The sequence below is a fragment of the Lepisosteus oculatus genome, chromosome 2 (assembly GCF_040954835.1).
Source record: "Lepisosteus oculatus isolate fLepOcu1 chromosome 2, fLepOcu1.hap2, whole genome shotgun sequence".
In the NCBI taxonomy this organism is placed as follows: domain Eukaryota; kingdom Metazoa; phylum Chordata; class Actinopteri; order Semionotiformes; family Lepisosteidae; genus Lepisosteus; species Lepisosteus oculatus.
The window spans coordinates 48,343,379-48,365,120 of record NC_090697.1 but is presented as its reverse complement, the minus strand read 5'-3'; the positions used below and the strand labels follow the sequence as shown (position 1 = coordinate 48,365,120).

The 21,742-nt window shown below is 37.5% G+C and overlaps 1 protein-coding gene across 2 annotated transcripts in view; it reads right to left on the bottom strand.

Annotated features, from left to right (window-relative positions):
• mthfd1l (methylenetetrahydrofolate dehydrogenase (NADP+ dependent) 1 like) overlaps window positions 1-21,742 on the bottom strand; it is a 113,029-nt gene that overhangs the window by 10,385 nt on the left and 80,902 nt on the right. For both annotated transcript variants that reach the window (XM_015349241.2, XM_015349231.2), the window contains exon 26: window positions 20,657-20,809. In XM_015349241.2, coding sequence (XP_015204727.2) covers window positions 20,657-20,809 — 153 coding nt within the window. The remainder of the gene's footprint in view (window positions 1-20,656; window positions 20,810-21,742) is intronic.

Below are 21,742 nucleotides of genomic sequence, written 5' to 3'. Positions count from 1 at the left end.
TATTTCTGATCTCTTGAATGATGGTCTTTTTAAAAATATGTGCAAAAAAGGCTCGTTCTAGGTTACATCACAAAATTATTTAATAAAAAGAGGGGCAGGATACTGAGCATTAGAAAAGAAAGTTATCTACTGAGTGTTAGGGCTCCATTTTACTTTTTGTTTACCCTGGATTAGCTTTCAATCCTCAATGGTTCAAATGCTGGGAGGGATGTGGTTTACAGGACTTTGAAGACCCCAGGTCGAGTCCACTGGGGTAAGAAATCTTCTCCCAACAAAGGTTGAGTGCAATTTTCTCTTGCTCTGGCAGTCTCATGTTTTGTTTACATAGAGTTTTTTCATGAAAGCACAATTTTCAGCTCAGCCATCATGTAAATTTGACAAAATGACCCAGCCTGATGTTTCCATAGAGAGACAGTACTTTTTTTTTATTTGCCAGCTAAATGAAAGTTAAATGGTCAAGCCAATCACCTTGATATACTGAAAAACACAAGGCACAAAAGGCAGAAAGATTTATGTACAAGTTCCATGTGTTGGAAACAAGAATGCACAGCAGCTATTAAGAGAGAATGAGTATAAGAATGAGTTAATTGTACTCCTACAACATTCAGGAAACGTAACAACTGGGCCTGAAGGTTAATGCAGACAGGCAGCGGGGTGTTCTTAAAAAGTACAACAGCTAGTCCAACCCCACCTTTAAAACATACAACAGCCAGAAAGAAAGTTATCTTTTCGTTTAATAAGGAAATCCATGTGCATACTCTATGTAAGCAGATATTGCTACCATATTAATATGCAGCCACTATGCCCTACATGTTCACTGCACCCTTTGCAAGAACCTGACAGCAAGATTAGTTTTTGGACAAGTAGAATTGGTCAAAATGATTCACTACATAAAATTGTTTATGTTTTATGTTTATTTTGTAGGAGACTATTTTTGGGTGATTATGAGTTGCTTGTCGACCTTAAAAGCCATAAAGGTTCTTAAGTGAGAACATGTTTCAGAGGATTAAATTATAAATAATAAAATAAAAAAGTCCTAGCCTTTCAAGACCGGTTAAAACATTGTGTCCCCCTCTTCATCTGACATGCCTTAATAGTAAGACCTTTATGTTCGCGAAGAAAGTCAAATACAATATTGCCTGCACACACATCTTATGATGTAATACATAAGACATCCACACTCAAACCTTGTTTTTAAAAATTGAATCTGACAGAGTACTCCCCTCTGGATGGAATTACAGGGTTACCCCTCTGAGAGCTGGGACTCATTTAGCTAGGAGGCAGGAGCAATCACAGTAAAGCACCTTGTTAATAATAATAATAATAAAAAACTTTATTTTATATAAAGGTGGCTTCTCAAAGTGCTTTACAGAATGACAACAACAATAGTGGTACAAAGTACGTATAGTAGGAGCAGTGGGGTAAAGAATGGAACCAGTTACAGTAAGTAAAAGCTCTTTTTATGGGACAATAGCAAATTCATGTTGAGCCCACAGGCACAATCCCAAAAAACTATAAAAAACAACTATGTTGTCCACTGTATAAACAACCTCTCAACAGTGTTGTGATACAGGTCATGTTAGATCCAGATGTTAACCAATTAATGGGTCCTAAGGTATTAATCTGTGCATGAGATCATAGTGCACAATTCCAGTCCCGAAGGACTGTTGACGTATGTCTTCATTCCCCCCTGCTCTTAATCACCTTATTGTGCTGATCATTTGCTTAATTGGAGCAGTTTAAGTCCAATGAAGTCAAAGGTCTTCAGCTATTGTTTATAGCCTAAATATTGTTGATTTAGGCTTAGCAAAACCTGCTAGTTTTTGGACCTCAAGGACCAGAGAGTAATGCTGTCTTTAGTTAAGGATGGAAGTGACAAAAAACAAACAAACATTAAACCATCCTCTCACAAACCCATACCGTCAGAAAATCCACTCTGCTATTAAAAAGCAAAAAAACATCTTTCTAAAGCAAACAGGTATGTATAAAATTTGGTAGAGAAAGGGCAAGTTAACTAGGATATCACTAGATCAGGAAAAGGGAGCGGTTGTCCTGACCTAACAGCACCTGGTAAATAGTTAAAAAAGGCACAACACAAACCTGATTTATGTGCCTAATTATTTAATAGCCTTTAAAAAGCTCTATCAGAATAAAGTTGTGCAAAACAAGTTCCTGCCAACTCTTTAAAAGTTTTAAGTAAAACTTTCTGCTCTTGGTGTAATGCAAGTACATACTGAAAACCAGATGACACATTACTACTAATGTTGAAGCACGATAGCTAAAGCTTTCAAACACCTTAGTTTTCAACTTTCTACTCAAATTTGGAATACTAATAAAGTATGGCACTGTTCCAGACCATTTCACTTTTAATTTTCTTAAACTTAAAGTGCATTATGACTTTAATCGAAATGTATCATGTAGACACATAAAACGTCTTTCATGTTAGCATGACAAGCAACTATTGAAAGACCAAATGTAGGACTCTTCTTTCATGTAATTTTAGGAGCAGAAACAGTTAATCACAGTTGTAGGGTTAAAACCCCAACCAGTCCTTGCAAATGTAACTCCTGGATGTGGTATTCAAACATGTGTTGGGGGCAAGGTGTAAAAAAGTGCTTTGTGGTCTGGTCGGGATTTCCACAGTCACAAGCAGGTGATGATTGGACATCAGTTGGCCATATTGGCTATGTGGGCCATATTGCCCTGAGGGTTGTTCAACGCCTGGAGCTTTGATCCTCCTAATTTATATTGATGACCTACATTCTAGTATACTTTAGTGAGGAAAGTAGTCATGTTTGCAGATGTTACCAAATTGGGTGGATTAGCAAACGTAAATTTAAAACCAAGAATAGGAGGCACTTCTTTACCCAAAGGACTGTGGGAGTTATGTAACAAAAAAATCAAATTATTGATGCTGACATCCAATCCTCTTTCAGGAAATGGCCTTTTGGGTCTGGGACAAAGCATTGTCTGGCATTGTGTTCCAGGTTGTAATGAGGATGGAAGTGCGCAATTTCTGTACTGAAAGGGTTCTATGGAGCCAAGAAATGAGTAGGGCAGCCTTGAAGGCCTATATGACTGGAACTGTGTGAATTATTTCTCAGTGTGTTGCTGCATCTTGATGAATGGAGAGAATGACATGTTTGAAGGGACCAGTAACCACTGGACTAGGCCCAGACAGTGCACAGTGTCGAAATGGCAAGAAAACTAGAGCTTGGTGACGAGTGAGAGATAGCAGTTCCTGCACCTGAACATGTGTCAGCAAGCTTGCAGATAACATCCACACACGTCTTAGTATTTTTAGCAGCCATTCACAAGTGCTTCATGGTGATCATGTTGCTTTATTTCTCCACAAAAGCTACTTTTAAGGTTTTGTGTGCCTCTCGATTTTCTCAAAGGGTGAGGTTTGATGTTTGAGGTTTGCTCCTCGTTAAGCTCTTGATAAAGTGAAAAATACACGTATCTTAACTCTTCCCTATGCTTGTGTTTAATCTAACTGGATGTGTGCCCTACTTGTCTGTTGTTGCCTGACAATGCTTTGTCCCAGACCCAAAAGGCCATGTGCTGTCAGTCATTAAAGGCTATCGTACTCAATTCGATGTACGCTTGTTAATATAAATCATATGAAAAAACATTCCATATAGAAAATACTTGAATGTTGACACAGGCAGGTAATCTTATTTTTTCCAAGAAGAGACAGTACTCATTTCTAAGTATAATGGCAAGATTGTTATGCATCTATATAAAAAAAAATTGTATGAAGATAAGGATGTTTTCACTTGAAGATCCATCTTCCTTAGTAAATGGGAGAATCCTGGGTCCTACACAGCACTGAACTATTGAAAGCAGTACATTGCTTCTCTCAGTGTAGAATCAATTTAATTGTGACCATGAAGAAAAAAAGAATTCTATCTAATGATTCAAAAGTAGAAAATACCACAGAAGTAATGGTAATTTCAGAGTAAAACATTTATAAGTACATTAAAAACATGCAATCTGACCTGTAAAAACAGTCCAATACTTGTCTAATGCTTGAGTTTCTAGTTATCTTGCTCAAAAATGTTATTTTTAAATTGGATATTGGCACTTCAAGGTAAAAAACAAACTGCTTCATTGGAAGCTGTGGACAGAATCCATTTATGTTAATAGACCAAAAGGGAACATTCAAATGATATCACAACACTTAAAAAAGCTCAAAAAACCAAAGGGATCAGTTCAAACTGTTAAAGCAAACAGTTAAAATTGGTGAAAACCTAAAACACAGAAAATTAAAATCAACTGACCAGTCAAATGGTGTTCTGTACTGAACCACACGATTATCTTAACGAAATTTGACTGAAGAAAGTCATGTGAACTAAAAATCACGAGTACTGTAAACAAGCCATCTCAAAAAAATGTCATACTTCCGTCTTCTAACTCCTCATCTCTGGTGCACAGCTGAAGGTTTGGCTCAAGCCAATAGCCTGAAGGGTGGTGTAGAATTATCAACCCTTATTTTGTTAGGTTATGTAGTGAAAAATGGCTTGAATGCCAATCTGGGCCACAGATAAATGTAAAACTACCGCTGTTAAAAATAAGACAGAATGGGACAAGAAATATGCAATAGGGTTTTCATTTGACACTGTATTGAAAGTTTTCTAAAAGTTCATCATGTCACACTGTCATGCCCTAAAGTCTTCTATGGAAATCAAACTGGCTTGGCAAGTTATACTGTATCAGTTCTAAAACCATGTCATCACCTACATGTCTATTTCCACTTAGAAGTCTTCCTAAAACTGTAGCTCAATCCCACACCTCTCCCCATGAACGGTTCATGTGGGTCCTAATGCCACAGTTTAGTGACGGGGACGCTATACTGTAAACAGGTGCCATACTTCGGATGAGAAGTAAAATCGAGGTCCTGACTCTCTGTAGTCATTAAAAATCCCAGGACATTTCTTGAAAAGAGTAGGGGTGTAACCCCGGCGTCCTGGCCAAATTTCCCATTGGTCCTTACCAATCATGGCCTCCTAATAATCCCCATCTATGAATTGGCGTCATTACTCTGCTCTCCTCCCCACTGATAGCTGATGTGTGGTGAGCGTTCTGGCGCACTATGGCTGCCGTCGCATCATCCAGGTGGATGCTGGACATTGGTGGTGGCGGAGGGGAGTCCCCATTATCTGTAAAGTGCTTTGAGTGGAGTGTCCAGAAAAGCGCTTTATAAGTGTAAGCAATTATTATTATTATTATTATTATTAATTATTATTATTATTAATAAAATACAGCAAGTTAAAAAAACCTTCAGAGAGGAATGGTTATTTGGTGTTTCACAGGTGATGTGAGTACACATTTAAGACATCTTGGTCACGCATCCAAGCTAGCCGTGGACTGTAATTCACAATGGCAGGAAAACAGAGCATACAAGCCAGGAGAGATTGAACTTTAGTAAAAAAAAAACAGCATTCTGGATTGAAAATGAGCAATACGCCACCACTTATACAATTAAACAAGACCTAAAGCTAATCCAGCAGCAACATTATCACAGTGTAGCCCGATCACAATGAACAGATCCTGCAGTTCTCTTGAGAATTCATCTTTTGGTTCATCCATCCAATTCAGGGTCACAGGGGAGCTGAAGGCTATTCTGGCAAGCAAGGGGTGCAAGGCAGGGCATACCCCAGACAGGACAGTAGTCCACCACAGGGCAGACAAACCGACCAGCAGACACTCACATCACGGACTGTAGGAAGAAACCCACACTAACATGTGGAGAACGTACAAACTCAACACAGACAGCTCCCCGTGTCAGGAATTGAACCCAGAGCCCTGGCGCTGAGAGGCAGAAATGATGAACACTGAGCCACCACGCCACCCTCAATCAGTTCACATATTAACCAAAAAACCTAACTCAGTACTCATCAGCCTGATAGGTTACCTTTATGAGAATAAACACATTACGAAATTAAAGGAATAGTCAAATTTTTAAGTAAGGGTAAATAGAAAAAGAAAAAAAAATGTACAAAAAGATCATAAAATCCTGCAAAGCAAGAAATAGAGGTAACATACATGTGGTAACATACATCTTGTTTTCATACATGTGGATATACTCACCTAGCTACTCTGTACTGATAACATAGATCAGCCAATCTCCTATAAAAGATCTCCTAAAATATCGTTATTCAGCTCATATAGTCATCTTCTACACTTCAAAGAACATGAGTAATCTCCATTGGCTTACTGCACATGCATCAAATGTTAAATCTCAAAAGGGAATTAAGGGGAGATATATTTCTAGTTAACGGTCTTTATAGATATAAATTAAAATTTATAGATCTTTTACAAAAAAAAATAAGAGAAAATTTATAAAATTTAAAACAGATAAAAAATAAGAAGGTATGAAAATAACCGTTGAAGAGGAAGGCTTTATTTTAAAACTTTTTATGCCTCTATCGCTACCCCTTGGATTAGTAACAGTATCTGGAAGTTTTGTCAGGCTGCCCATTGCCCAACTCTGACCTCAAGGCAGCAAAATTAATTTTCGAAAAAAATTCCATTCTGAAGTAAACAACTAATGGCTGGAATGATTCTGCATTTTATCGGAGAGCTTCAGCCCTGAGCCATGAATCCTAAAGGGGTTACGTGTAGCCAAAAAAAGAAAATATTTTCAATAATCGTTTAAAATGTTGTGGCAAAATTGATAGTAATTGAACTTATGCTCTGAGGGAAGTCCCAATGATTGCTGAGCATTATACCCATCACCAATTCTTCCTCTCTGAGAGGAGAAATACATTTCTCAAACTGACAGGACCTCTCTCAGGATACTGGCAACCTTTCCTTTAAGTGATCCTGAAGAGTTTTGGCTTTTAACACATTTTACATTTACAGTCAACAAAGACAATAGGGTTTTGTAGAGTGTGTTATTTTAATAGCTATTTAATTGTGCGATGTATGCAAATAGTAATTTTACACTGAGAGTTGTTTCTGTGCTGGAATAGCCGAGCTTATTACCGTGACAAATGTCAGGCAGGACAGGCAATCATGAGGAGATAAGGACATTTTAGAAATGCAAAATGGGGAATTCAAAAAGACAACAATGCCAAAAAAATACACTACATTTAGAAGGAAATATGCTGGATTAGGCTTTATTTAGCAGAGAACATGCACATAAAAAATTCAGTGCATGCCATACTGTACATTTTGTTTATAACATCAGATGGGGTAAATTCAATTTAAGTTGAAGGCTACAGTACATTTAAAATATGTGGATCAGTAAGCACTTATCTACCTTTTGTTTATACCTGATTAAAGAGTTTTTTATATATATAAAGTGAACTCTACAGTTACAGTCATTTGGCTTCATTAGTAAACATCTAATGTTTTGTAGCAAATGCACACAGGAACTCTTAAACCTGTATAAGTGTTTCTGAATACTTACAAAACATTTTAATCCTTAAATGCTTAGGTAGGGAACAGCGGTAAAAGAATAATAAAGCATAATCACAAATACGAGACTCAAGTATGCTTCATTAAGGCTCATTAACAAAAAAGTCTAGAGGAATGTAAAGTAAAATAATTTGACCAAGAGGGCGGTGTGAGACTCCAATTAAGACTTTGCTTTCACATAAATTTTAATTGCAAATTTCAGTTTTTGTTTCCTGCTATTAAACATGCATCACTGTGCGTTTGTTAATGCTATTAAACATGCATCACAGTGCGTTATCAGCCATCAGTTTGAATTTTTACTGTGCTTGGAAGAAAAGCTGGTGTCTTTTCCAGAATGTGTTACATAATTTCTTGAGCAACGGACCTTCCAACACAAGCAAAGCCAGAATGAAACTAAGCTATTCAGACTCACTTAATGGAAATGGCTTAAAAACAGGAAAAATATTAAGGAATGTGTAGAACTTAGTACTCCAAATTGCTTTAAGGCAGACTTTCTGGGCACAATGCAGTAGGTGGTATCTGAGGACATTGCATTTTAACACTCATTTCTAGCTCTGCTGTTGACTTAAGTGAAATTTGTGCCTTAAGGGGTTTTCAAAATGTGTTAAAAAAGATTGTTGAGCACATAAGTGGACTAACAGAAACTATGAATTCAAACAAGGCCTTTAAGGATAATTCTCCAGATTGTTAAGCTTTTGATTCTGGGAAATTTGTTTTTGTAACTATTCAAACTTCATTTTGGAATAAATGCACAAGTAAAAAAAAAGTTGGGTATTGCTTTCTTAAAGGCTATTCCAGAGCTTGTAGTTGGATTAATGCCTAAAATTGGGAATTGATATTAAGCCCCTGCTTTTGAGAGGACATGCCTCACATGATATCTGGGAATAAAGGAAAGTATAGTAAACAGTGTTTAGTGTTTAGCATCATTAGTAGTGGATGGATGGTAAGTATATGGATAATATGACAGAATGACAAGTTACAGTAAGCTGTCCTAAATGCTGGTACCTATGTAGCAGAAACATCATAAATAACATCCAAACATAATAAATAACATCCGATCTCCACAAATCGGAAATCAATATGAAAAATATAAAGATGTCAAACACAAGAGTTTCCACTCCTTCCAATACATGTTGCATCCTTAATGGAACACTTGAGTGGATTCTAAAGCAATTCTAAGGAAAACGCATTGTGTTTATTTTAAAATCAATATTTTATTATTCTTTTATTTTAAATCAATAACTACTGATTAAATGTGATGCCAATTTATTGTGGACAAGTCAAAATGTTTTTGATGTGCACTTTATAATATCCTTGCACTTTGAATGTTTCTGTTTATTTCTGATCATGTGGCACTTTTTTACAACAAATATACAACAACTCCATCATCATGGGACAGGATTGGTGGCTGGCTCCCCTCGAGTTCATGTCTTAATTGAACTGCTTATTTTTTCTCTTTTCTCTTTTTAGTCTTTACTACTTTTCTCTTTTTACAACTGCTGTTTGTAACTGGAACATAGCTGATGGTTGAGACCGAACACTTGGACCTCAATCTGTTTGTCCTGCATTTCATTACACCAGAAATGTAATCCAGCACGTTGTTTTACACTTTTTGTTGTTTTCACCACAAGCTGTACTATAGATCTAGTTACAAATATTGTAGCACGAACGTTTTGAATACTTTCTCAACTTCTGCAACACTCAGCTGCAGTATTTGAGATGTAAATGGTCTGTAAAATGTGAGTAAAATAGAGATGGTGTTGCATACTTTTCTTTTAAATTAGACAAAAAAAACTGCTTAAAATGCAATAATTCTACCTCAAAATACATTACATTATATAGCTGCTTTACAAGCAACCATCTCAAAGTAATTCAGAATATGCAACAATAACTTTGAAAATTACAAAACAACATGGATGAAAATTACAAAGCCAACAAAACATGGCAGGTACAGATTATCCTAAATTCAGAAAGAGTCTGTCTGAAAAAGTAAGAATTTAAGCTAATGTAGATTTAAAAGCACCCCATGTTCTTAGGCCCTGATTGCTTTTGGGATGTTGTTTCCAGAGCAACAGAAAGTGTCATGGAAGATAATAAATAACAGTTCTGTTAGATACCGGGAATCCAAGCAAAAAAAAAAGTTTTGAATGTATGCTGAAGAATTTTAACAGCTGACAGGAAGCCAGTGCGAGCACTCCCTGATAAGAGTGATGTGATTACCTGCATGCAGCCAAGTCAATATTTTTCCTGTCAAATTCATATTCATCTGAACATATTAGAGTTTAAGTAGAGTTTAGAGACTCCTGCAAATAGGGTGTTACAATAATCAAGCCTTGAAAAAACTAATTCTTATATATAATGTTTCATGCCAGCAGCCATATCACCCTGCAACTCACAACTGGCAGCCCACTGAAGCTAAGCAGGTGTGAGCCTGGATACCTGGATGGGAGAACTGGGAAAAACTAAGGTTGCTGCTGGAAGAGGTGTTAGTGGGGCCAGCAGGGAGCGCTCACTCTGAGGCCTATGTGGGTCCTAATGCCCCAGTATAGTGACGGGGACACTATACTGTAAAAAAAAAAGGTGCCGTCCTTCGGATAAGATGTAAAACCAAGGTCCTGACTCTCTGTGGTCATTAAAATCCCAGGGCGTTTCTTGAAAAGAGTAGGGGTGTAACCCCAGCGTCCTGGCCACATTTCCCGTTGGCCCTTACCAATCATGGCCTCTTAATAATCCCCATCTATGAATTGGCTTCATTGCTCTGTTCTCCTCCCCACTAATAGCTGATGTGTAGTGAGTGTACTGGCACACTATGGCAGCCGTCATATCACCCAGGTGTGGCTGGACATTGGTGGTGGTGGAGAGGAGTCCCCATTACCTTTAAAAGCGTTTTGAGCAGAGTGTCCAGAAAAGCGCTATATAAGTGTAAGCAATTAATTAATATAGTGCAGACAATGTAGGATTCAACCTGGCAATATTTCTCAGATGAAAATAAGTACAGTAGTATGAGCAGCAAGTGTTCCACTGTATTAGTGTGGTGGTAGTTATGAAAAAACACTGTGAGCTTTTATTCTCAGGGCAAAAACAAAATCAGATTAATTTTTACAAAGGACAACAAAGGGGAAGGAAGGTACAGTGTTTCAAAGGTAAACAAATTGACAAAAATAAAGTTCACTCCTTCCTTAATCTTAAAAGGACTCAATTCACGCAGTACTCCTTAAATTCAAACCACCAGTGCTGTAATTCATTCCCAACAAGCATCCTTCCTCTGTCCAATCCAGAGCTCAGAATTCGAAAAAGACCAGTGACCAGTATTGGACAGGACATCACAGATTCTTAATGGGAGAGACTGTAATATAGATACAGGAGGAAATCAGAAATCAGAAGCTGTGTACATACAGTACAGTCCATGTTCTGCAGACAATACCATCTGTGGGTGTCAGGCAGTGGAATGTGTACTGATGGGTGTCCCTTTTCCTTTCTCTGTGTCTAGTTTGCTTGAAACTTTTTATGTTGGATTGCAATAAGGTGGGTAATGTGCATTTGTGTGTAATCTGTTATAATAAATAATGCAGTGACTTCACCATCACACAAAGTCTTAATTATATTCTTCACGGGGTCCAAAAATCAATCTGGGTTCTAAAATCACCCCTTAATCCTTCATTTTGGTTCAAAAATCAAACACTCCTGTCAATACGGAAGGTTGTATTATTGATTTATGTAAACAGAATGTGGGAATCCCAGTAACACGACCTTCAGTCTTATCACTATTGAGACACATGTGTGTTTTCCAAGCTGTTAAATCCAAAAATGGATTCCAAGCAGTGAATGAGCTACAACAGTGTGTGTTTATGTGGGCATAGATTTCTGTATCATCTGTGTAAATTATAATCTAGGTAATTTAGACCATATCATTTTAATATTTGACCAAGAGGAAATACAGTATGTAATAGAGGGTACTTAGACGGTATTGGCTCCTGTGGAATCCCAACCATTTAAGTGCAGTAACACAGATGCTATAGTGCCCAACTGAATAAGTAAAATAAGTAGAATACCATGATTTACAGTATAAAATGCAGATGGGAGATCTAAGAGAATTAAGATGGAGCACCTGAATCAGCTGCCATGAATTGCAATACATGCAGTATTGCACCGCAACAACACATTCCAATATCTAATATCTATGAACTGGAAATTATTCCAAAAAAAAAAAAAGTTTCACAAAATAACAGAAATGCAAGAACTGATTACATTGTTACTGGACATTTAAACACCACACAGAGGGGAATTAAAGAAAAAAATACTTTTGATGGGATCATGTTTGTATTTACTGATCCTGGGCCTAACAGGAGAGATGGACTAGACATGGTCTATGAAATAAATATTTTACAGATCGTCATCAATATAAAGGAATACATTCAATAAGAAGAAAATGCTCCAGCTATTTGTGTATTCACATCATCTAATGCATTTCACACTTGTCTGAAAACTTTATGGACAAGTGAACACTACCATGTAGTTGACGATTTATATAACAGACTATTTACAGTATAACAAATTTGTGTGGTTTCCTCATAGAACCCCAGTTAATAAAAGACCCACAATGTTACAATACAAGAAATTATTGCATCCAACATAGTCTTTTTGACCCTCTTAATCCATAACTGAAAAAAAAAACCCAAACAATCTGCGATTCTTTCAGCACAGCACAGTCCAACCAAAGCAGCTGTTACACCACAGGCCAAATAAATTAGTGGCTGGTTTCATCATCAATCACCTTTACAGTCCCAGTGTTTTTTTCTAACTTGTAAAAGCCCTCACAGATCTAACTAAAAGCAGGCTTACTCAAAGTATTTCCTGTTTACTTTTCCTGCATTTGCTTCTCTGTCTTCTTCTTCTTCTGTCTTAGAATAAATAGTTTTTTGATTGCAGGTTTCCTTTCAGACACCTTTCGTAAAAGGTTAAAGGACACAAAATTGTTCAAAATGTGCACATGAAAAAGGAAAACAAACTACTAATTCATATGTACAGAAAGCTCACCATTATAATTCTCATTTTCCTTTCATCCCTTAGGCTATTTGCTATAATTCAATCATTTTAATTTTTAATTCCACTCCCCTTTTCCAACATTAATTTTATTAGCATTATAACTCCACTTCTAATACTTATTTGTGAAACATCATTACTTTAATTAAGTAATTTCTTTAAACATTATTTTTGCAGTCTCATAATGTTTAAATTCTCTTTTGTTGCATTTAAAACAAAACGGTGGTGAATCAAGATTCAAAACAAGTACTAACCAGGAAAAATCTCAGTGGTTCCAGATTTAAGGGGATTTACAGCAATAAAATAATCAGGAAGATGTAATAACATTTAATATACATCTATGAAAATGGTCAGATACAGTACAAACGAAAAATCATATTGCACTTTCCAGAAAGCCTGATGAGGTTAAAAGCAAAGATGAATTTCATTGATGAAATAGATTAAATAATAATCTAACAATAGCTTTTAGGTCTTCTAGGAAACTTTCACCTTCTGCACTTAACTGAATAAGAATGTATATTAATCAAACATTCATGTGCTATACTTGGAGAGCATGACTGCCAAGGAAATTTCTCCATTGTCCTGTAGAGACAATGCACTATTATACTGCGGAACTCTGACAGGAACATGTTTCTGGTTTTATATCTTAATGACAAATGTGTCTGGGATGTGGCAGAATCCTTGAGCAATTCCACATTATTGCCAGAATACGAAATATTATTTTCTTATTCTAAGGCTCCAGTAGTTACACAATTACATTCCCAACACACAAACCAACATACTGCGAAAAAAATCAACATTTTAACGGTTTAACACAATTTTTAGTGACAAAAGTTTTAGTCACTTCTAGAATGCAATTATTTTTGGGTTCAGATGTACACAAATTAAAGAGTCTGACCTATTCTAGTGTGTAAGTAAAACTTAATAGCCTTACAATTAACTTAATAATTGTACAGCATGTAACGTAAACATTGTTAATGACTGCATTTTGTTTCTCAGATTTCTGAATTACAAGTTGGTTGACAACGCAGTAGTTGAATGTTAGTTGTCGTCTTTGAGATTGAGTTTCCTTTATATTTGAATTAGAAAGTATTGGGGAAAATGTTGTGTCCAGCTTATCTGTTAGCACTGCTGCTTCATATAGATCATGGGTACTGGACTCCAATATGGCACATTCCGTGTGGAGCTTGCATGTTCTCCCCAGCACGCAGTACACATGCTGGCTAGGGTTGACTGACTATTTTAAAGCGTCCTTTCTCCATTGTTATGACATTCGCCAGTACAAGTGTAATTTTGATAATAGACGGACATTTTGTGCAGGTGCTTTTGACATTAGCCATTATCTGGAGATAAACAAACCCAGTCACCTGTATTGTAGCGAATTCAGTAGAGTTCAATCACACTAAAGGCCAGACAAAGAAAATACTTATTGAGAAGGAATCAAATCTGCGCTACATTAGGGTACCCAGTTTGCAAAAATCAATTTAACAGCTATTTGTCAAATGTTACAACATATGTTACTTTTAACATAGTAGAATTTCAGCACCGCACTGCAGGCACTAAAGGTTGCTCCAATTAAAATACATTGTAAGACTGCAGATGCAAAGCTCTTTGCTATAAATGAAACATAACTAAAGCAAATTATGTTATAAAGCAGAGTTTGCCTTTTTGGGGAGAATGTGAAGGCCCATCAGAAAGCCCCCTCTCTCGGAGCACTGCAGCTGTATGATATCAGCGCTTTCCTGAGTCTGTACCCCCAAGCTTCCTGCTCCCCCCAGCAGCCAAGCTGGGGCATGGCCAAGCCATGCCGTCAGCTGTCCACCTTTGAGAGTGCTGTGACCCGGAGGTCACGGTGACACAGAGCTGGGATAAGAACCACGTCAGTGTTAATTAAAAGCGCTGCTTGTGCTAGCAGAGATACCTACCTGATAACATCTAGCTCGTTTAGTTTGGAAATCTTTCGAGGGAAAACAAAAAAAAAACAAAATACAAAGACGATGCCAACAATAACAGGCAAAAGCATCAACTCCCACTGTTTAGACAGGACAAATAAAGCTGTCTGGGTTCATGATAACACACACCCGAAAAACATCTGGCTTCTTCTCTCCTATCGCTTCCTTGACTGAGCTCCGTAAAACTTTTTCTGTGTTAGGATACCTTGGTCTCAGTGGAAATGCTGATAGAACACAAGTGTTTGGGAAACAGAAATACAGTCTCTATGTATTAGGATCTGAAGAGACTGCTATTTTCATTCGGTCTATATATGGCCCAGCGCTGGGATTAAAGCTTGTGTCTAAGCACATTCACTGTATACCAGGATTCTGCAAAATTGATTACTACCTCCTGTCCTCCTTGTCAACATTAGAATATGTAAAATCACAGCCATAATGAAAAACGATATTTGTACAAATTTTTCTTAATCAAGACCTTCTTGAAACCTTTCTTTGCTGTTCCATAAACGTAAGAGACAGCAAAACATAAAACACACAAAAAAACAAATGAATGGCTAGTAAAGTGTTGTCATATGTCAATTAAATTGAATGAATACAGGATAAGCAACTTCTAAAATATTTTGCCAACTCACTAACAACATAAAATTCCATTCAAAGAATAATTGAAGAATATATTTTTCATTTTAAGGATTCAATTTTTCAACCCAGTTAGGATATATTCATGTTTTAGGTTTCCATTAGAGCTTTTTCCCCGCAAGAGTTCTGATATGTTTGAGTAATTTAAAAATAAAAAAAAACAAAAACGCTTAAAGGATTCTATAGTAGGACTGATGTTTACAGTATAACAAATGTTGTTCACATTCCTTTAGACAAAGAAATAATGCACACAGCAAATGGAAAAAAAAATTCAGATGTCTTAACATTTACAGTGTGCTAAATGAATGTCCTAGAAAGACAAAGTCAATTGTATTTATTATTACTATTTGACTGGAAATGAAAATAAAAGACACTATTATGCTAACACCTCCTGCAAAGCAGAAATGGGTCTATAGTTTCTACTTCAGACGTTCAAAGTAATTACAAGTATTTTCCTCAATTCACTGGAGGGCTCCCAGGGTTGTCCGAGATGAAAGAGGAAAAGCACAGTGGTAAAATGCTCCATATGGAGGATCTATGGCCATTACCCAGCGTGCTGCTTCATTGCCTTTCATTCTGACAGTACAGGCACTCAGGGACAGCCTCCAGGCCTGACCAGCACGCAAGGACACTTGCCCATGAAATCAAGGAACCTGTTTCCACAGGAAGCACTTCCTTCCTGGCCCAGAACCCCCTGATGGTTTCACGAGAGAGGTTACAAAAACAATCCCGGAATTCATGTTGCAGAGTGTACTCCAAAGTAAGGAAATTTGTGCCTGATGCGATAACTCCGTAACAGTGTTCCCAGCAGGAAATTGTGTCATGCCTGTGTCACTCTGGGCTGTGACTTGACCAATGTCACTTTTATTCAAAAAGGCCTTGTGAGTCAGTTCTTTAAAATGAGTCATAGTTCATTCATTGTTACTGACTGTAAATTACAGTGTCTCCACACAAAGCACTTTCACATTTTGTGAAAGCAATGACATTAGGTTAAAATACTGCACTACAAGAGCAAATACTAATAAGATGCTGTGCTGAATGAATATCAAATTATTGCAATGCCAGGTAATAACAACACTGTCATTTTCTCCCAAAGCATGGACTCTTCTCCTTCTCTATAAACCACCTTTGGTTCACCAATCAGAAACAAAGGGGTACTTTCTAATAAGTCAGACAACCTAACAGTAAATTTAGCAGAAAAGGAACCACATGCAACCCCTGGTCTGCACATTTGGGTGTTTACATTTCTTTCTAAATTGGGTATGCTTCTATTTCATTAAGATTTGAATTGTTAAAGAGGTTACACATGGGAATCCTCAACAACTATCCAAGGGAGACCCTAGAATCGAATGGAAACTATTCTAATTTTAATACATTCATATTTACAACAACACTGCTTATTAATTCTAGATTTTGATTTGAATTGGTTTAATCCTTCTTCTGAGGAATTTCTTCAAAAATAGTCTCTCTGTCAGAATAGGCTAAAAACCCTTAGTTCAGATAATGAGGCTTCAATACAGACATTGCAACACAAGCTGCTGGTTTCCTCAATACCACAGCCACCTTGGCTCCTGGCATATCAGACCGTCTTTTCCTGCTGGACTGATTTTTATCCATCTTCACAAAAAAAATGACTCCTGAAACAAGACAGATCTCCCAGAAAACAAAATCCTGAAGATTTATCAGTTCCTTGGAACTGCAACCGTCTTTTGGAAAATCAGTGGAATCTGGTAGCCTGTGTAGCCAAAATACATTGACATTTGGAATAAAAATGACAGGACACTGAGCTTCACTCTTAGATCCAGAGGTACAGATCTCATATACAAAACTGCATATGATACAAATACCCCTCAGAATAATGTACAAACCATTTCTGCATCCAAAATAAAATAGTGACATGGGTAATATGTTACATTTTACAGTGCTGATAATAAAATTAACACTTTTATTAATTGCTTAGCACAGCTTTGTGTTAAAAATATACTTATGAATTAAAGAAATGTTATCCTTTTAAATTTATATAGGTCTTATATATTTATTTAGACTTATATTTACTAAGACTTACATTATTTACGTATATTAATATAACTTTCCCTAAAAATAAATTTATTAAATATGATCTCAGATTATAATGAAGTAATTTAAAGCACATGGCAGTGTGGTATACGGATACAGATAAGAGATAAGGGAGTGGTATTGTATTCAAAATGTGAAGGAGCTGAAGTGGATATTGTGATGGGCTTCCTCACCCTGTTTGATTTAACTGACTTTTGAGAATACAGTACTTTTACTATAGCAAGATTTATGGATTGGCTTAAAGGTACCGCTTATATGGAAAATCTAAAAATGGTATACTGGAATCCTAATAGCACAGCACAGAACAAAGTCATATTTGTCACAAATAATTTAATTCCAGATAACACGAGGGCCACATTTATTCATACCATTGTAGTCAGTTTTTTATATATCCTGGCATGAACTCCACTGACAAGACTCCTGCTATAGTGCTTATGAGGCTCTGGCACCTCTGACTGGGGATTTCTGATCATTCCTCTAGGCAGAAATGCTCCTGGTCTATCGCACCTCTTGGTTCCTTCATGAGCCCGGCACACAAACGATGGACTGGATTGAGGTCTGGAGACAGAGGTGGCCAATCAGAAACATTTATTTTATGTGCAGCTAACCATTTGTTAATCTGGATGTACGTTATCTATACTGCACAGTACATTGCCTTACTGGAATCTCAACTTTCAGTCAGATTTGAGCTTCAGTGGTGGAATTCTTAATCCTTCCCATCTCCAGGACCCATAGATGCAAAACAACCTAAAAATATGTATTTTCCCTGCTCACATTTCACAGTAGGCATAAGCAATCTCAACTTCTTTATGCCAAACATAAACATAATGCTGATGACCATGTCATCATAGCTCAATTATTCCTCCATGTAACAGTGTCTTATTTACAAGTATTTGGGGATTGAATGGATCCAGATAGCACTATTGAAGATACTGGCGATTAGCTGAAGAAACGGGAACGTGTATATTGTAAGCACCAGCAGACAGTAAGAGGCTTTTTTCAGGTGAGAAGCGTAGTTTAGTAGTGTAGTAGAAACTCACCAGTGGGCAAGACAACGGTGGCTCTGTGGCTAAGGATCTGCGCCTGTGGCTGGAAGGTTGCCGGTTCGAATCACACGGCCTGATGAGGAAGTTTATTCTTTTGGGCCCCTGAGCAAGGCCCATAACCCCAACTGTTCCAGGGGCGCCGTATAAATGGCTGATCCTGCGCTCTAACCCCAAGCTTCTCTCCCTGTCTGTGTGTCTCATGGAGAGCAAGTTGGGGTGTGCAAATAGACAAGTTCCTAATACAAAAAACTGTATATGGCCGATAAAGTGATCTTAACCATCTTAGAAAGTCACCTCCAAATTGAGCAATGCAAAGCAACACACATGAGCTATGGGATACAAAGTGAAGTGACAGATTGGTAAAACTTCATACAGTCATGTTTAATGGCTTAACACTGATTTTAAATCATGGATTTACTGATTCCCATTGAAACGTCAAACCTTCTAAGGATTTCAGATGCCCATATATAATTTTTAAAAGCAAATACATTTTATAGCACTACCATTTATTTTGTTATTGACATTTCATTCTCTAAAGTCTGCATCACATAGGATTTATCATACAATATCATATATTAAGGAAATTTAAACATGCTCTTTATACTGTATTTATTAAAGACCAACAGGTGTCTTACAAGTACTTGCTATTAAAGCCTTCACTGTGCAACAGTATTACTGCATAAACACAGCGAGTGAAACCGTGGCTCATGTTACTTCACAACAAAAAAACAACAGTGCAGATTCCTGGCATTTCTGGGCCAGATTTAATTGCAAAAAATACACTTCAGGTGATGCAGCTGGATATTTCAGGACAAAAGGAAACACAGAACTGATCATATGTGGGAGGGGAACAGCAGTATTTAATGAAAACCAAATTTATACAGAAACCCAAACCCTCCAATATGATCCTCATCTCCCAATATATGTATATAAGGGGTTTCACATTCCCTGTGGTGAAACCACATGTAACAAAGAACAGGTCAACACTGAAGGGTTAAACAAACGTTTTGAAAGTGCCTTAGGTTTTAGCAAATATATCTCACATTAATTTTTTTAATCAAGTACACACACTGCTCCAATATTTGCAAAGGCTGCACAAAAACAAAATACTAATTGAATTATTTAAAAAGGTAACAAAACCTGCATTGTTTCTACTGATAACAGCGAGGTGTCTTCACCGTGGAAATGCGAGCTGACATTTCTAGGAATGAGAAAATGACCACCAAGCCCACTGCCCATTTTAAAACAGCAGCAGCACTTTTGTCAGATTCCAGAACCCGACACTACAAAAATGAGAAGGATGATACAGATGCTGAACGTCTATGTCCACGTGAACATCTTTCGGCCCAAACAGTGACTTTTACCCTAACACGGAGAAGAGAAGGTCACAGGGAACACTGCCACCCCAGTGATCAAAGGACCACTGCAACCAATCACAGACGAACCATCCCCTCAATTCTAGAATAAATATTGACAGAACCAAACACAAATGGCTCAGGGACACCCCTTCATCCTTCATTAACATAAGTATAGATCTTGAAATGTGTGCCCATGCAGAAGTTAAGCTTTTAAACCCCAAATCCTAGCAAAATTTAAAGAACAATGAAAACTAATTATTTATATTCCTCCAGAACAGACTGACTCATCGGCACCTCACACATTTTAGCTTGCTAGTGGCTCATTTGTAATTTTGCAGCCTGGCTGATACTTGGCTTGAACGGACGTTAGAAAGCCAAATCCCAATATTCGTTCTCCAAACATTCGAGTTCCGACCCCCCCTGGAACTCTGCTCCAGAGCCACCCCATGAGCGTTTTAGCAAACCAAGCAAAGATCAGCTTTGTGCAGTTCAGTGCTTCCAGTCTACAGTTTCAGACAGTTCCAAATATATATGTACACACACGCAGCCTAGAACTCCCCAGGAACTGTAACACAGTAGTACATGTTGATCAACACTGTTTTCCAGATCAGCCAGGAGCGCTAGCTTCCCAGCATGCCTGAAGTCAAGATGTAGCCAATAGGGAGTATACTGTATCTAGCATTTTTTATTCTGTTTTACAAATTCCTTTCCAATTCCCACCTAACGGCAATCGCAATCATTGTTTCTTTTTGTCAAGTGCTTTGAGAAGCCACTTTTAAAAGGAGCCAAATAAAATAAAGTTTATCATCATTATTATCATTATCTGATCTGGCGAAAGGAACTGGGCCTGCTTCATGTAAAGATTTAAATGTTACTTTAAAGGTGTCTAAGAAAAAAAAAACTTTACTGCAGAAGTTATCGTAAATCATTATAAAGGGTGACAAATTCATTTCCCTTTTGCTAAACACGTACAGTACCAGCGCACTGTGGCCTTGCCCCAAACAATATTGGAACAATGGCTAGATGGAAGAAAACAGCAATCTATTGCGAGATCTACCTGGTTAATCCACACAAGCCTTTCCAATAGCACATAAGGCAGAAATCAATTGTTCACACTCACCGTTCCAACCAGAGGATAGATGAATCCTGCTCCAATGCTGGCACGCACATCCCGAATGGGCAGGACAAAGCCTGTGGGCACCCCTTTCCTTTCAGGCTGGTGCGATAGTGACAGGTGAGTCTTGGCCATACAGACAGGTAGGGTTCCAAAACCCTTGGAAAGGAAAGAATGAGAAAAAGAATAAGCCCGACCTTACTAAATTAACTAAATAAAAGTGATCTCTTCATTATACTAAAAAAAAACTTCCCACCCAAAAAAAGATACAAGAAAACTTTGAATGAGCTAATCTGGATTCTATTACATGAGAGCAAAATATAGAAATGATTAATTCCCACAATTCATTACCATTTGCTTGCAATCAAACCTTTAAGGTGTTTTTTTTGTGTGCAAAAAGCAAATACAGGGGGTCGATGAAATAATAGAAACATCAATCAGTATGTTAATATTTATTAACTAATAAGAAGATTGGTCAACCTTTGCCTTCAGAATGACTTCAAACCTTCTTGGAATACTATTATACAAGTTCTGAACTGCTTCTATTGTGATACTAGACCATTCTACAAGAAGCAGAGCCTCTAGTTCCTTGATAGAAGGAAGTGGAAATCTTCTCTGCACTCCACTTTCCAGATCTTCCCATAGTGGTTCAGTGATGTTTAGATCTGGTGATTGGGGAGGCCATGAAATTAACCAGAGTCTACGGGGAGTGTACGTTATCATCTTGGAATATGAGAAGATCTTGAGGAAGTAGTTTGCACCTTAGGGTGCACCTGGTCCTAAAATGGCTTTGTATTTCTTGTAGTTCAGGTGGATAGCTGTGTCAGCATGCGTAGGCTGCAAAGGAACAAGTAATAGGTTTATTCCATGCTGGAAAGAGAAGAAAGAAAACACAACGTTTTGGCCATGGAGCCTTCTTCAGGTGTCAGGTGTATTTCTTGGCCTTTCATCTTCCATTAGCAATAATCGGACCTAATGACTTACACGACATGACTGCCCAGACCATAAAAAATCCACCACCATGTTAAGTAGCTGGGAACAGGCAGTGTGGTTTGAAAGCTTCCTTTGGCTTTCTCCAAACACAAGGCCATC